The sequence below is a fragment of the Bombus vosnesenskii genome, unplaced genomic scaffold (assembly GCF_011952255.1).
Source record: "Bombus vosnesenskii isolate JDL3184/JDL3185 unplaced genomic scaffold, Bvos_JDL3184-5_v1.1 scf7180000013314, whole genome shotgun sequence".
In the NCBI taxonomy this organism is placed as follows: domain Eukaryota; kingdom Metazoa; phylum Arthropoda; class Insecta; order Hymenoptera; family Apidae; genus Bombus; species Bombus vosnesenskii.
This window is the reverse complement of record NW_022882960.1, coordinates 2,159,758-2,173,187: the sequence shown is the minus strand read 5'-3', so window position 1 is coordinate 2,173,187 and position 13,430 is coordinate 2,159,758. Positions and strand designations below refer to the sequence as shown.

The following is a 13,430-nucleotide window of genomic DNA, read 5'->3' as shown; positions in this document are numbered from 1 at the left end:
CAAAAAGTCCAAAATCTGATTAACGCACTTATACGGAGCGTGTACTGAGATGCAAAACCAACTATTACTATCATTATTAATTTCTATTATTTATACGACGATGCAAGATTTTTTAAGCAATCGTCGTTCAAAATGTTCGATAAAATGACAAAAATTATAAAAGGACGAGGTATATAGGATGTTGAGAAATTTTGAGAACTGCTTAGGTGAGAAAGTAAGTGAATATGTGACTGTATTATTTAATAACAGATCGTTGAATAGAGAGGAAGATAGAGAAAAGGGATCACACGGAGAGATTTCACGAACACATATCACGGAGGATTATTTCACAGGAATGAATTGTGTTAGGCATAAGGTGGATAACGGTGATTGAAGTAATTCGTTGACGCGGATACGTAGGTCAATCGATCGTTATCAATCGACCCGATTCGTTAGCGCGTTTGGAGTATCGGTCTGGTGCTCGCGTAACGCTGCATTTAAATCACCAAGCTGCATACTTGTTGCCTGATAAAAATCAGCCGGTACATTGATCGCGGGTAATTTATGAGCTGCCGTGTTGGGCATACCAGAGCGCTTACATAATTTATGAAATCGTCGTATAATATCTGGCTAGTCCTCTGTTCGAACGTGTTGCGCCACAAAAAAACGCGTCCGTAGTCGCTTGTCTGTCACAGGATTTTCAGCCACGAGCCTTTCGCGAAAGATAAATCGCCGTCAATCTTATACCGGGTCTTTGCAGATTTGATTATTTATTAGAATTCATAGACAGAGAATTATGGGCCATTGTATGCAAAGTAGTCGTGCACCAAAATACTCCTCCACGGTTCTGCTTAATTCCTGGTGTATTCTCGTACTACCTGTTCAGTGCGATATATGTAGATAATTTTAGAGCGATCATAAAATGTGAGATAGGAAGTCAGGGTATCTGAATCGTTCAGCGTCGAATATGTCAGAAACATGTCTATATCGTAAAGAAATAGAAACTTGAAATACTACAATTTTAAAGCGTGTCTAAATGTCATCGCAATTCCTCTGAGTCCGTTATTTCCTTAACGCGTAGTAGCAAACCTTCGATGCCTAAAAAAGGACTATCGTTTGTACCATATATGCTCATTAGCAAACGTAAATATTAACAAATGTCCATCATGATACTCTCGCATTTCTCGCAACAAGAGCAACAAGAGCAGCTATCTTCACGAGTGCACCCAATCTAGAGCGCTCCACAGATTCGTCGGTCACCCACCATTAACATTACTCGAGACTAATTGGATGCTCCTTCGAACGACATTAGCGTACCACGCGTGTCGTATACATTACCACGCGTAACTTTAACCGTTCAAAAACATCGAGAGAAATGATCCTCGTCCGTGTACAAAATTGTTTCTCTCCTACGGGCGATCGGCCAAGTCCATTCAGAAGGATCGAGACGAATGTCGTCCGCCTCTCTTTCTCGATCGCCAACGAGAACGAGAATGAGCCTCTGGGCTGTGCGATTACTCATTGAAGACGTTGATTGCGGCTACGGCATACTTACCGAATCTCATCGTCGGCGGCCGAACGAAGCAATAAAACGCGCCCGGCTGAATTTCGACGTAGCTTCCTCATTTTTTCTCTCTCTCCATCTCCTTTTTTTTTTTTTTGCGTTTCGCGCAGAGAAGCACTATTTTACAGCCTGTTAAAGGCCCGAGTAATTGTTCCATCGAGAACGAGCACTTGTCCCGGAGACTAATGGCTACTATTCGCTCGTCGCATGCTGGATCGCTCTTCTCTCTCACGGTGTCGTCAATTTTCGACCCAAAACCACGACCATAGTCCTCTACAGCGAACTTTCGTTCGTTTCCTTGAATTCGACGTTATGCAACGTGTTTTTCGGACGTGTTACATGTAGCTGAGGAAAATAACACGCTCTGTACTTTGCTTTCTACGTCGAAATTTCGGTATAATTGCGAGCAGGTTTTTTTTGCGTTGTGTAATCGAAACTCTGCTGTTCTCTTTTCTTGGCTGAACTTTTTTTGTACCTTTCCGTGTTGTGCGAAGTATGTAGTGATAACACGATGCCTTGTCTTTAATGTATCTTAAATTCCTTGTTGAATTTCCCTGTCAGCCATTTGCGTCATTGTAACTTGATAAAGCGTTCGTACATTCAAGTTTCTTGTAGGTTGCCTGACTTAGTAGACATTCTCGTCACAGGGAATCGATTAAAACTCGTTCATCGATACTTTTCGTAGGCGTCCATGCATAATCAATACGGGAACTCCCACTGTTTTGCATTTCTCTCTGAAAGTGTTATGACACGATCCTTTGTAGCCACTTTGCCTGAATATTGATCAGCGAAACTTGTATAATTAAATTACGAATCGATTTTATCGATACAATAGACGTGCCAGACTGTTCTACAGTTATCTGTTTAATCATAGAGACTCGATCATAGAGACTGTTCCCGAGTTACAGAGACAAGGTAACGTAACGTCAGTGTTGAGATACCTATAAATACGCGTTATAGAAGCGAGAGATGCGCTTTAATGTATCCGCCATTAATCCTCCGTATACTTACACGCCGTAGCTTCGTGTAAATAAACGTTAGCCTGCGCTAATCTCGCCTGACATCGGGCTGACCGATAGACCGATTGATGCGACTATCGATGCGAGAATCCAGCGAACTTTCAGCGACAGGGAGCCACCGATTCTCGCGTGGGTGACCCATCTCATGCTATTGATCCATGTTCCACCTCTGGGCACGGTTGCTTTAGTTACCGATCCCAGTCCTACCTACAGATCCACTCGGTGTTTGTGCCTTGGAAAGATTAAAATGAAAAATTTGTTTGCGTTTTTTTTACTCATTTTCTCAGTACTTTCCTATACACGATATATTATGTATTAATTATTACGTATTTTGAACGATACAACAGCACGTTCGAACAACCAAGAATCATCTTCTATAATGAAAGCTTCGTATAACTCACGCTACGAAGTCAAAATGCTGATTCACTAGAGGTACGACGTGATATGCCACGCGCAATTGAAAATGCACGAACCTATTGTCCAATTATATAAACAAAACTAATTGCACTATGTAATCAGACATCGATTCTCATTCTTTCCCCTATCCCATTTATCTTTTATAAGATCAGCCCTATTTCAAAGCCCTTAACGAAACCAGCAATCATCCCTATAACAGAAACTCCATAGGGGTCATAAAATTATCGTCGAAAGCGAGGATCCTGGCCCGTAAACCCACTGAGCACCCCGAATGAGGATGAAAGGGAGATGAACACGAGCACCCTAGGGTCGATGATAAAAATTTGGGTCTCGATGGGTCTCCGAGCTAAGCGATCATGTTCCTGGTTCGACGTCCTTTCCATCTCGTCCACGCCACGAATGTGGGACGATAAAACGAGGCTCGCCCCAACAGCCAAATGAGGCGGCATCGTAAAACGCGCGTTTCGGGAAAGGTGCATCGAAGAAGGTCTTCATTCAGCTTGGTAACAAAGACCGCTTCGGTCGCTATGTGGAACGTATTCTATTTAGGAAACTATGTGCTTGCTATAAAACTTATCGGTGTGATCTTGACAATGAGCGCTTCATATAGAGCGCTTCATATAAAAGGATCGAGAACGAATTCTTGTTAGACACAGACGAATATATTCGGACCAGCGAAAAAGTTTATGGACTGGATCGTTTAGTCATTAACTTATTTGAAATCGATCTGCAACTAGAGGTTCATTTCTGTGAATAGATATTTTGAAATCTTGATAGCTTCCATTACTGTGCATTACTTTTTTATCTTAAAACCAACACCACTTTGTAATTTCATACAATATTTTCTGCAATACTATTTCTGCGTGATCCTATTTCTCTGACCAGTTTCTTCGGTACTGTCTGATAATGATAACACGAATTCCTTCACGTGACGCATATGATGCGTCACTGATTGCATTGAGTAGACATTATACGATGCACACGGTGCGTCAGCAATTTCAGCAAATTCGCTTAACCAATATATCTTTGCGGTATCTGTCGTCGAATTATTGACTTTTAACTGAACTGTTTCTTGGAAATGAAACATCGATCGTGTCAGTATTTATGTAACGAGATTAAGAAATCGCCAAAAAGCGAAGTTTATTCAATTGGTTTGTGAGAGGCTCGTTTACGTTCACGAAGATATCAAAATTCATAATCCGCCGTTATCCACCAGAAACAGCAATTTCGCACGTTTCTCTCACTTACACCCTCTTCCACCCATCCGTCGTATTTTCAAACATCCAACACCCACGCGAATACGCACGATCCGAGACGCGGATCGCCAGCAGATCACGACCCCGTGATTTCGCGTGGAAGACAACTTTCGCAGGATGCCTGTAGCGTGCAGAAGGTGTCCATATTAATTCATGACGGCGTGTTATCGGACATTCCTCGCTGACGATAGGATCGTCCATTCTCGTGAGAAGATGCGACGCAGGCGGAAGCGACGCGCGCCACGCTCGAATCTAAATACCTGTCAGCCGTGTGTTTACACGGCACGACGTGACCGCGCGATAACGCGCACGTCGTTTGTACACGCTTGCACCTGCACGCGCTTCCATCGTCGCAGTTTCATCGCATTTCGCGGCCCAGTAACCCGCATAACCTGCGCGCTTATGATCCAAGAAGTTTCCGCTTAATCCTTAAAAGGATGGGACAAAGTGTTCGTTTCTGTGAGACTCGGTTTCATAGCTTCAAGCTATCGACTGGTCGAAGAATAGCTAGAAGTCGAAGATTATTTTATTGGCGGTGAATGGAAACGGGAATTTATGTTTCTTGGATCTGATAGGTTGCTTGGATATTGTTTGTCCGTAAGGGACATAGGTTAAGAAATTTTTGCTTAAGTTTCGTTTCCTGAAATGTTGTAAGTTTTCCACTGTGAATTGTTTTGGTCTGCTTCAAGATTCGTGTCTATATTCGTGTAACTTATTAGACTTGTCGATTTTAAATATAATGGTTTATGAGAATAGGTTTGTAGGCTTGAAATATAGTATAGCATAGTTCAAGTTTCATCTGTATCGTAATTGTAGGCAAGTGACTTACGGACGTACGTTGTCACGCTGGAATATTACGATATCCATATAGAAAGATCCATTAAACTTACGCAACGAAGTTACAAGAACATCTATACTCCTCCAATTTTTATTAACGACAATACCATTAAGTATATAGCTGTAAGATCACGAAATTTCCTCGATCACGAGTATCTTAAACCTGGTTCATAAATCAAGAAATCCAAAAGCATCGGGACCTGCAGTAGTCGCTAACATTCTCGTTCGTTACTTTCTACTCGATCCTCGTCCCTCGCTCCTCCATGATCCATCTGTGGGTAACCATCCTTCAGCCGGTCGGTCGCAATTACCGGCACACTTTTTCAAACGACCAGCCAAATCTCGGCGAATTAATCCCACTCGCGGCGTTCCTCTCGCGCGTCCACGCCTCTGTCCGATCGTCGCCCGCCTAACGCGGCCCAGTGACCCGAAAAACCAAACTTTGCTCGTGATCTGACACGTTTTGTGGTCCTTCCACGGACAAACTAGCTGGCTTCCTTCGTTCGAGCTCCTCGACGTCGACAACGACGATGATAATCGCGAGGACGATCTCGCGCTCCTCCTTCCACATGCTCTTCGTACTCGATCGGCACATTCTCTCTTCCAGCTGTTCCCGTTAATTATTCTCGCGGACTTTTCGCTCGCCGCCACGTCCAACCGCAACGACGAATCATTAATCACGCGTGACACGCCCGTACCAGCGATCTAATTATCGGCTAAAAGAGCACGCGGATAGCCGTACCGAGCTGTTGCCCCGGGGATAACGCGTGCTCGGCAGGTGAATCTGATCTATCACCAAGAAACTGATTTTCCGTGCTGGAAAATCGAATCGATAAAGTTTTGTTTGGTCGAGTTGCGAAGAGAAGATGTTGCGTTGCTTCTCTGCTCTTTGATTTTCGTTTTTTCCTTTCCAGCAGAATAGGAAATAATTATGAGCTTTGCAAGGTGTCGAGGATAGAGTATAAGTAGAATAACAGCTGGCGCATTGATGGGATGACGAAGCGAAAATCAGATCTCTTCTGGTTAGTGAGAAGACTGTCTATTCGGTTAATCATGTACAACAGATTGCGTACTGCGTGGAATTTTGGTAATATTTTGCGTCTACTGCATTTTATTTTCTTTATGCAAACTTTATGCAAACGAGTGGGGTTACGTTATTAACAGATTCTAAAGTGTTTAGAAAACTTATTCGCGATCATCACCGACTTTTCATCCGTCGTCGTTACGTAAATGCCTGGAATAAGAAAAAAAATCGTACAATAAAATGAAAACGTCAAAATGGGTGAATCTTCCTTTCTCTCGTCTCGCTAATAAATTACTCGAATTTGGTACGAGATGTGTATTTATTGGAAGAACGCAGGAGCACGTAAAACAGACTAGCGTGTCGTGTGTTCAAACGTTTCACTCGAGGTGTACTATGACGTTCATAAATAACCAGACCTCCGCCGTCGAGCACGGAACAGCCACGATCGTTCTTAATTATTTAACGAATCCAGGCAGACGTTAATTACTCACTGTCCTGCCGCGTTAAATTCTCCAGTTACGTGCTAGAAGGTAGCAAATATTGCGCTTGGAGAAACTTTGACGATGCCAGTCATGAGTTTTGACTTGAAGTTTATCGCGCGCCTGTGTTACTCACTGTGTTACGTTGAAATGTTTAGCGATTACAACAAAACTGTTGGTACAATGGTACTGTGGTTTCAAGTTTTACGCAAAAGTTTTAAAGCAGGAGGTGATTTTTAGTTTTCTACTTTCTAAAAGATCGAAAAGAAAAGTAATTCAATCGATACCGGTCGATGATAAACAATTTGTCCATTTTATTAATAACATTGTATTATTACAGGTACTATCCTGGTTCTGCAAGAAAGGCGACGACGTGCTATCGAAACACGCGCAACATTCTGCGACCAATCTATCAGCGGCGCGACTTCACGAGAGAGAATTCGAGAAGTTCTACTTCACGTCGATGGTAAGTACCCTAGAATGCACGAATACACCTCTTCATTATTTTGATGATGAATAGGATACATAAATCGGTCGAAAAATATTGAAAAAGGGGAAAAAAGATTGTTAGAATCATTAAAGATAAGATTGAAAATTCAGTACTTTAATTAACTGATTAATAAACTGATCAAGCGAGATGGAAGTTAGAATTGTAATTTTGGAACATAAGCGAAAGTCTGAGTATATATCTACGAAAGCTTCGACTTGAGCGCTACGCTAACTGTTTCAAATAATGGGATCGAAAGCAAGTCAAGATCGGCCCATATATGTCCCGAGATTTCACTTTTTTCACGTCTCATCGAGTCTTTCGTCACGGTTCGATACCAAAGAAATCCCGAGGAGAGTCGGCCGAAATGACTGAAAGATAATAAAAGGCTTCTTTGTGGCCGGTTGCAAATATCACCGCCAGTTTCGCAAACTTCCTCCTTTGCTACTGGTCAAATCAATCGGAGAAAAGGTACACGTGTTTCGTTTAACAAAAAAAAAAAAAAAAAAAAAAAGAGAAAAAAGAAACAATAAAAGGATAGAAGGAAGTGTATTAGCTTCGGCTTTAAAGGAAGGCGTAATATGAATATTAGATGCTCCATAGATTGGATCAGATCAGAGATAAGGATTTCATTTAGACCGATGAACGTGTAACGATGACTTTCGGATTTCGTTGGACAGGAAAACTGCAAAAAATGGATCGAATGTACTTTAAGTAATTGTGCGTATCACTAGTGAATGTGATTTTGACGTAAGAACCTGTTCCAATTTGAAAGGAATATTTATTCTATTTTTTTATAATTCATGGAACGCAGGGTAACGAATATATCAGGAAGGATCGAGAGTAAACAAGGATGTAAACATTAAAAAGAAAGTTAGAATGATCTATAGATCTATACTATTTTACCGACAAGTATCCCGTCGATAATGTCATTCTTTTTTACATACTTCTTTAATAAAAGACATTTTCAACACAAAAACGTATGTTTTCTTATATTAGACATACGCATATAGAATCAAAATGTAAAGAAATTCACAATGGGAAAGATCTTTAAATAAGATTTAAGGAAGCAAATTTCCATCTGTGGTTCAACAGATCTCGATCATGAAGGATCGGTAACTCGATTTCCTAGTAAGGTGGTGCCGCCTAGTGTCACCCACTCGAAGCATCTTCCTGCAATACCGACCGATAAACGCCGCGTAAATTGAACTACGTTAAGAAGCGCACGAGCTCGCTAATGGCAGCGATTATTTTTCTGCCGTGACTCGAGGGGATTGTTTAAATGGTTGGAATCTCATTTGCGCCCCGTAATGGTCAGATCGAATCGCGGCCATTAATTCGAAGACGCGAAAGCGCCTTGCCAGTAACTTTCGCAATTAGAAACGTATTCACGGAGAGTCGATTAGCCGGCGCAAACCTGAGTGGATTGCAATGTCTGGTCTTATCAATCGATCGTGCATGCCCGTGTCCGGCGACGACGCTTTCCGTTCGGTGATAACGAGGCCAACGCGACAACGTGACCTCCGCTTTCTGCGTTTCCCATTTTCTCGATAACCGATCGCAAAAGTGCCGGAGAACCTTGAATCGCAATTAAGTAAAGGTATACGGCAATGATCTATTCGGGCGACTTGTCGCCGCTTATCGGCGAACCTTTTATCGGTGAACGTAGCGTTGGCGAAACGGTATGTCGTTTGAAAACTTGAATGCAACGAGTTCCTCTATTATATACTGAACTGTTCGAACATTTTTCAATAGTTTCTTATTACTTTTGATAAATCGTAAAGTTCTTAGAATAAGTTTAAGCCTTTAGTATCCTTGGACGAGATATCTCGCGATACGTCATTTGTACGACACCATCGCGTGTGTGTTTTAATATTTAAAAATGAATCTCATCGCATGTAAAAATCTAATAAATAGGTCACACTCACGTGTTTCTATACATAACACCTATTTCTTCGATGATAGGATATTTATCAGCACCGTAATCTGTGGAACTTATCTTTTATCTTTCAACGTCCCCTTGCAAGATTATTAACGAAATAACTTTCCAAATGAATTTTCATACGTGCACGCGTATTTATTGGCTGATGTTAAGTAGATGCATCTGGACCAGCGGGGGGTGGCGCAATGGACGACGATCCCGCGTGTGAAGAGGTCCTATTTTCATCCACATCTCGAACCGGTCCACGTCCACCGGTACCTTTATCGTCGAATTAATTTACGATCATTTCGATTGATACGCTCTTTAACTGGACGTCTTGCAATTAACCGGACGCTCCAAATATCGGGTTGCTCGGTGCAACGCGGTGCGATGTAGCACCGATCGCTTAATAATAAATCGGCGATACGTTCCAGTTCCGTTCCACCGACCCAAATAAACGGTTTTCTCGATCGTCGTTGACAATTATGACAGGACCGTGTGGGCAGGGTGCCGATGGGGGTCATTGTGCCGTCGCGGCCAATAAAAAAACGTCCATGGCAGTTTGGATAATGATCCAACAACTTGCAACGACCACGTGAAACACGGATAATTGAAGTGGGTGCCATATGATTAATTAATGTGCTGCTCGTTCGTTCGGAATATACATCTCTCGCTTGTCCCTCGATCGCTCCCTGGTCGGATTAATTGAGCAACAACCGCTCCGGTGGTGTCTTTTTGCGCTTCGTGAACTTGGTTATCGCTCGGTGAAAGTCAAATTTAAATTAGTGAATTGAGGGGCTCGAAGATCCTGTTTCATTTCCCATTTTCGTATTGGTCAGTTTCTTTTTTATAGATGCGCTTAAGAAGAATAAGCAGAGAGATATTCAGATTTGCAATGAGTACTCTTTGAATTTTAACTGTCTACTTTCGGGCACAAGCATCAACAAAATCATCGCAACTTGTACCTGTGTAATGGAATTAAAAAATCAATAAAAATCAATTAATTTAGCTTCTGAGGCACTCAAAGCCTGCCCTGTCTCTAGGTCATGCAGCTCTTGCGTACCATTCGAAACCGATCGAGCTACCAGTTCTTTTCGCCATGTACAATCTGTTCTCACTTTCCGTGAGCGTGAATTTCTCCGAGATTCTTCAAGTGAAAGAGAACAAGACCTACCAATTACTAGCGACGTTTCTTTTTTACGAGTCGACCACAAGCAACCCTACGTTTTGTCGTATTGACGATCATTACCCGGAAGGTGGACGGTGTTTCCTCGAAGTACGAAGCGATGTCGCGCGCCGGAAGCCGCGTTCGGCCACGGCCATCGAGGTGAACAGCGTTCTGTTAACCCAATTACGTAGACGAAGAAGAGGAGGCGTCGCGATCGTGGCGTGAATAAGAACGAGACGTTTGCGGGCGTTTTAATAGGACGTACGTGAAATTACGATCACCGCTCCCGAAAGGAAATGTCCACACCTGAAAAAGAATCGTGATCCTCGAGCAAACACAGAAATTCTCGCGAACGCCCGACGAAATTTTACCGCAACCGATCGTGAAAGTGGATGACATTTTTCTTTTCTTTGTGGCTTCCGGTGGAGAAATGTCATGGAGTCGGAATTGGTTCGTTTTTGTAATGGCGTGATTGAGTTTTGGGTAAGAGTGGTTTGTTGGAACTCGTTCGGTGTATTGTTAGTTTAATTGGCTTTGTATGGAAGTAAAAGTGTGGCGTATTGTAAGATTTTATGGACCAATATCTTGTGTTCAGTTTCTTATGTACGGGGTCGAGGAATCTTAAATGCATCTTATGAAATAACTTTACGGCTGTCGATAATTTTAAAAGGACATCGTTTTCGCTATATTTTCGAAAGTACCGTAGCTTTGATATCCAATTAAACACGGAATTTGTTCGAATTTTTCATTGTTTGATAAAAATTCATAATGTATACCTCACAATCGATCTTTTAGAATAATATTTCTGTTCAAACATCTCAACCTCGCAAATATTTGAAATTCAATCTCTCCGTACAATGAACAGGCACTTAGGCTCAAAGAAATTTTAGCGTGAAGAAGATAAGAATCTTGTTTGGGCGATCACCTCGAGGAGCTCGGCTTTCTAGCATATTCTCGTCGATATGATCGCGAGGAACGATGATTGCGACGCGTTATATCCGGTGGAGAGTGGACGCGTGTCGCGAATCGCGATCGGGAAATCGTTTCGAAAACTCGATTGCAACACACCAAATCGGTACAAGGCGGTCATGCTCGTTAGCCCCGGCGTTTAATTCGCCGCTCGCCACCCTGGAAATTGCGAATCTCGCGCAAGCTTCGGCCTCGAGCCTCCTCGGGCCTGTTCAATTAAGACGCGCGAGCAACGCTGCTAATTAGCCAATAAATATGGAAACGCACGGCGAGCCTCGCCTCGTGTGCGTGTTAATTGAATGATTAAAATGTTAATCGGCTCTCTCGAACCGGAGTGGTCGCTTTTTCGTTTCGTTCGGATGACACCTATTTGTTTCGCCTTCTTACGAGCGTATTCGATGAATCTGCTATGTGGTCGTTTACAAGTTTAGCAACGTTCAAGTAAGAACAAGATACATCTGGAAGATTTAAAAAAAAGTACATTTTGATGAAGAGTTTATTTGAAAACTTCATTATGTACGTTTATCTTGTTTCGTTGAGATATAGATTGTCGAGTACTATTAAAACGTTCGACGATAAATAGCCACGTAATTCAATGTTGAAATACATCTTTAAATTTCCTCGCCGTGTAAAGCTCAGCGATTTTCTCGACCCTCGTAGCCCCAATTTTCACTGTAATATATCGCGTTTAATGCCTCCGCGAGCCCATTCGTTTCGAATAATCGATCCTCCGCTTTGTATTCAAATTGAAAAATATTCCGCTCGCTGACGACGAGTGATCACCGAGCAATTCAATTGGCCGCCTTATCTAAGAGCGAGGCTGCACCCGCGAAATTAGGGGTCCGCCCGCGTTTCGTCAACCCTGAATTTTATTAGTTCTACCCTCCAGGAGTTCGTGGCTGGTGGTGCGAAAAGCTTAATCGCCTAATCGAGCTCCGATCCACGCGCAACGCCCATCGAAAATTCGACGGATTCGCTGGTTCGAGGGATGAAGATACATATATCCCTCTTGAAAACCAACGCAACATCTGTCGTGGCGATTTTCTCTTACGTTAGTAATATCGTTGAGATCTTGATTATCCCGAGTGAGAAAATTCAGATGAAAAATATTTCGTAACTGGCCATCTTTGTAGAAAAAAGCGATAACTTTGTAACTTCTTTAAACACGTATTTCGTCAAATACTCAGGAAATTATGGAGAAAGATTGTACCTGTATATTTTCTCTTAAATGACACGAAACATCACATCGTTGTTAAGAAAAGAAAAAGGACGAAAGACAAGGAACAAATTGCCTATCACAGGCTAAATGGCTTGCACTTCTCTCGAGATCAGAAAAACTGAGAAAAAAAAGCGAATACGCATTTGCCTGGATAAAGCGGCGCATCTGGAGAACGAGAATTCCACGCGAGCCGAGCCGATCGAAGAACGGTGCAACAAGATGCATTAACCCATTAGTGCTCGAGTATGCATGCGAGTGAATCGTCTGACAGAGATGAAGCTACTTCTTGTTACGCATAGCTGGCCGCACGTAGCGTAGGTGTAACGCGAAAAAATAAAGCGCGAATGCACTTCGACTGATATGTGGGTTAATCGACGGGCAAAGTGGAACGATGCTACCTGGTGCCTTCTCGTTAAGAGGTGGGCTGAGTCTTCCGGGTCTTCCTGTTCATTTTTCTGGGCTAACTCTTTCAGTTCTGTAAAGTGTGCTGGGTTTAATTTCCATATATTTTGGAAAATATCTAAGAAAGTCATAAATGGATATTTATACAAATTCATATCTTAATGGATACAGTTAAAAGATTGGGAAATGAGATGAGAAAAATATGATTCTTCTAAATATTATAACGATTGTATTGACCATTTATATCTTTCAAATTCTCAATAAATGCAGGAAGACCGTAGTCTAGTTATAAATTGATAATTATTTGTGTCGTAATATCGCGAAATGATTATAACTCCGGCCACAAAATATTAACAGAAGATATCCACACGAGAGATATCTATAACGACCGAAGAATTAAATGCTCGTGCTATGAAATTAATTAAGCTATTAATTAAACCAGATTATGAGACGGCTTAATCTAAAAAGGAAATCGCAGATATCTAAAATTAAAGAAAACTGCTGTGAAAGTAACTCTCGTCAAGTAACTCAATCATGATCGATAGATGGGCGTTATTAATTCACTGTAACTGTCCATAAAACAAATCACCAGGGCACCGCGCGTCGCAGAAAAAGACTGATTGCATCCAGTTATACGGGACAGAACGCGTTTCTGGCAAAAAACCAAACTACGCTAACGACGCGCTCAA

At 42.0% G+C, this 13,430-nt stretch overlaps 1 protein-coding gene across 6 annotated transcripts in view; it reads left to right on the top strand.

The window, feature by feature from the left end:
• Positions 1-13,430, top strand: part of LOC117235250 — a 305,200-nt gene that overhangs the window by 245,268 nt on the left and 46,502 nt on the right. For all 6 annotated transcript variants that reach the window (XM_033497118.1, XM_033497116.1, XM_033497117.1 and 3 more), the window contains exon 13: positions 6,916-7,041. In XM_033497118.1, coding sequence (XP_033353009.1) covers positions 6,916-7,041 — 126 coding nt within the window. The remainder of the gene's footprint in view (positions 1-6,915; positions 7,042-13,430) is intronic.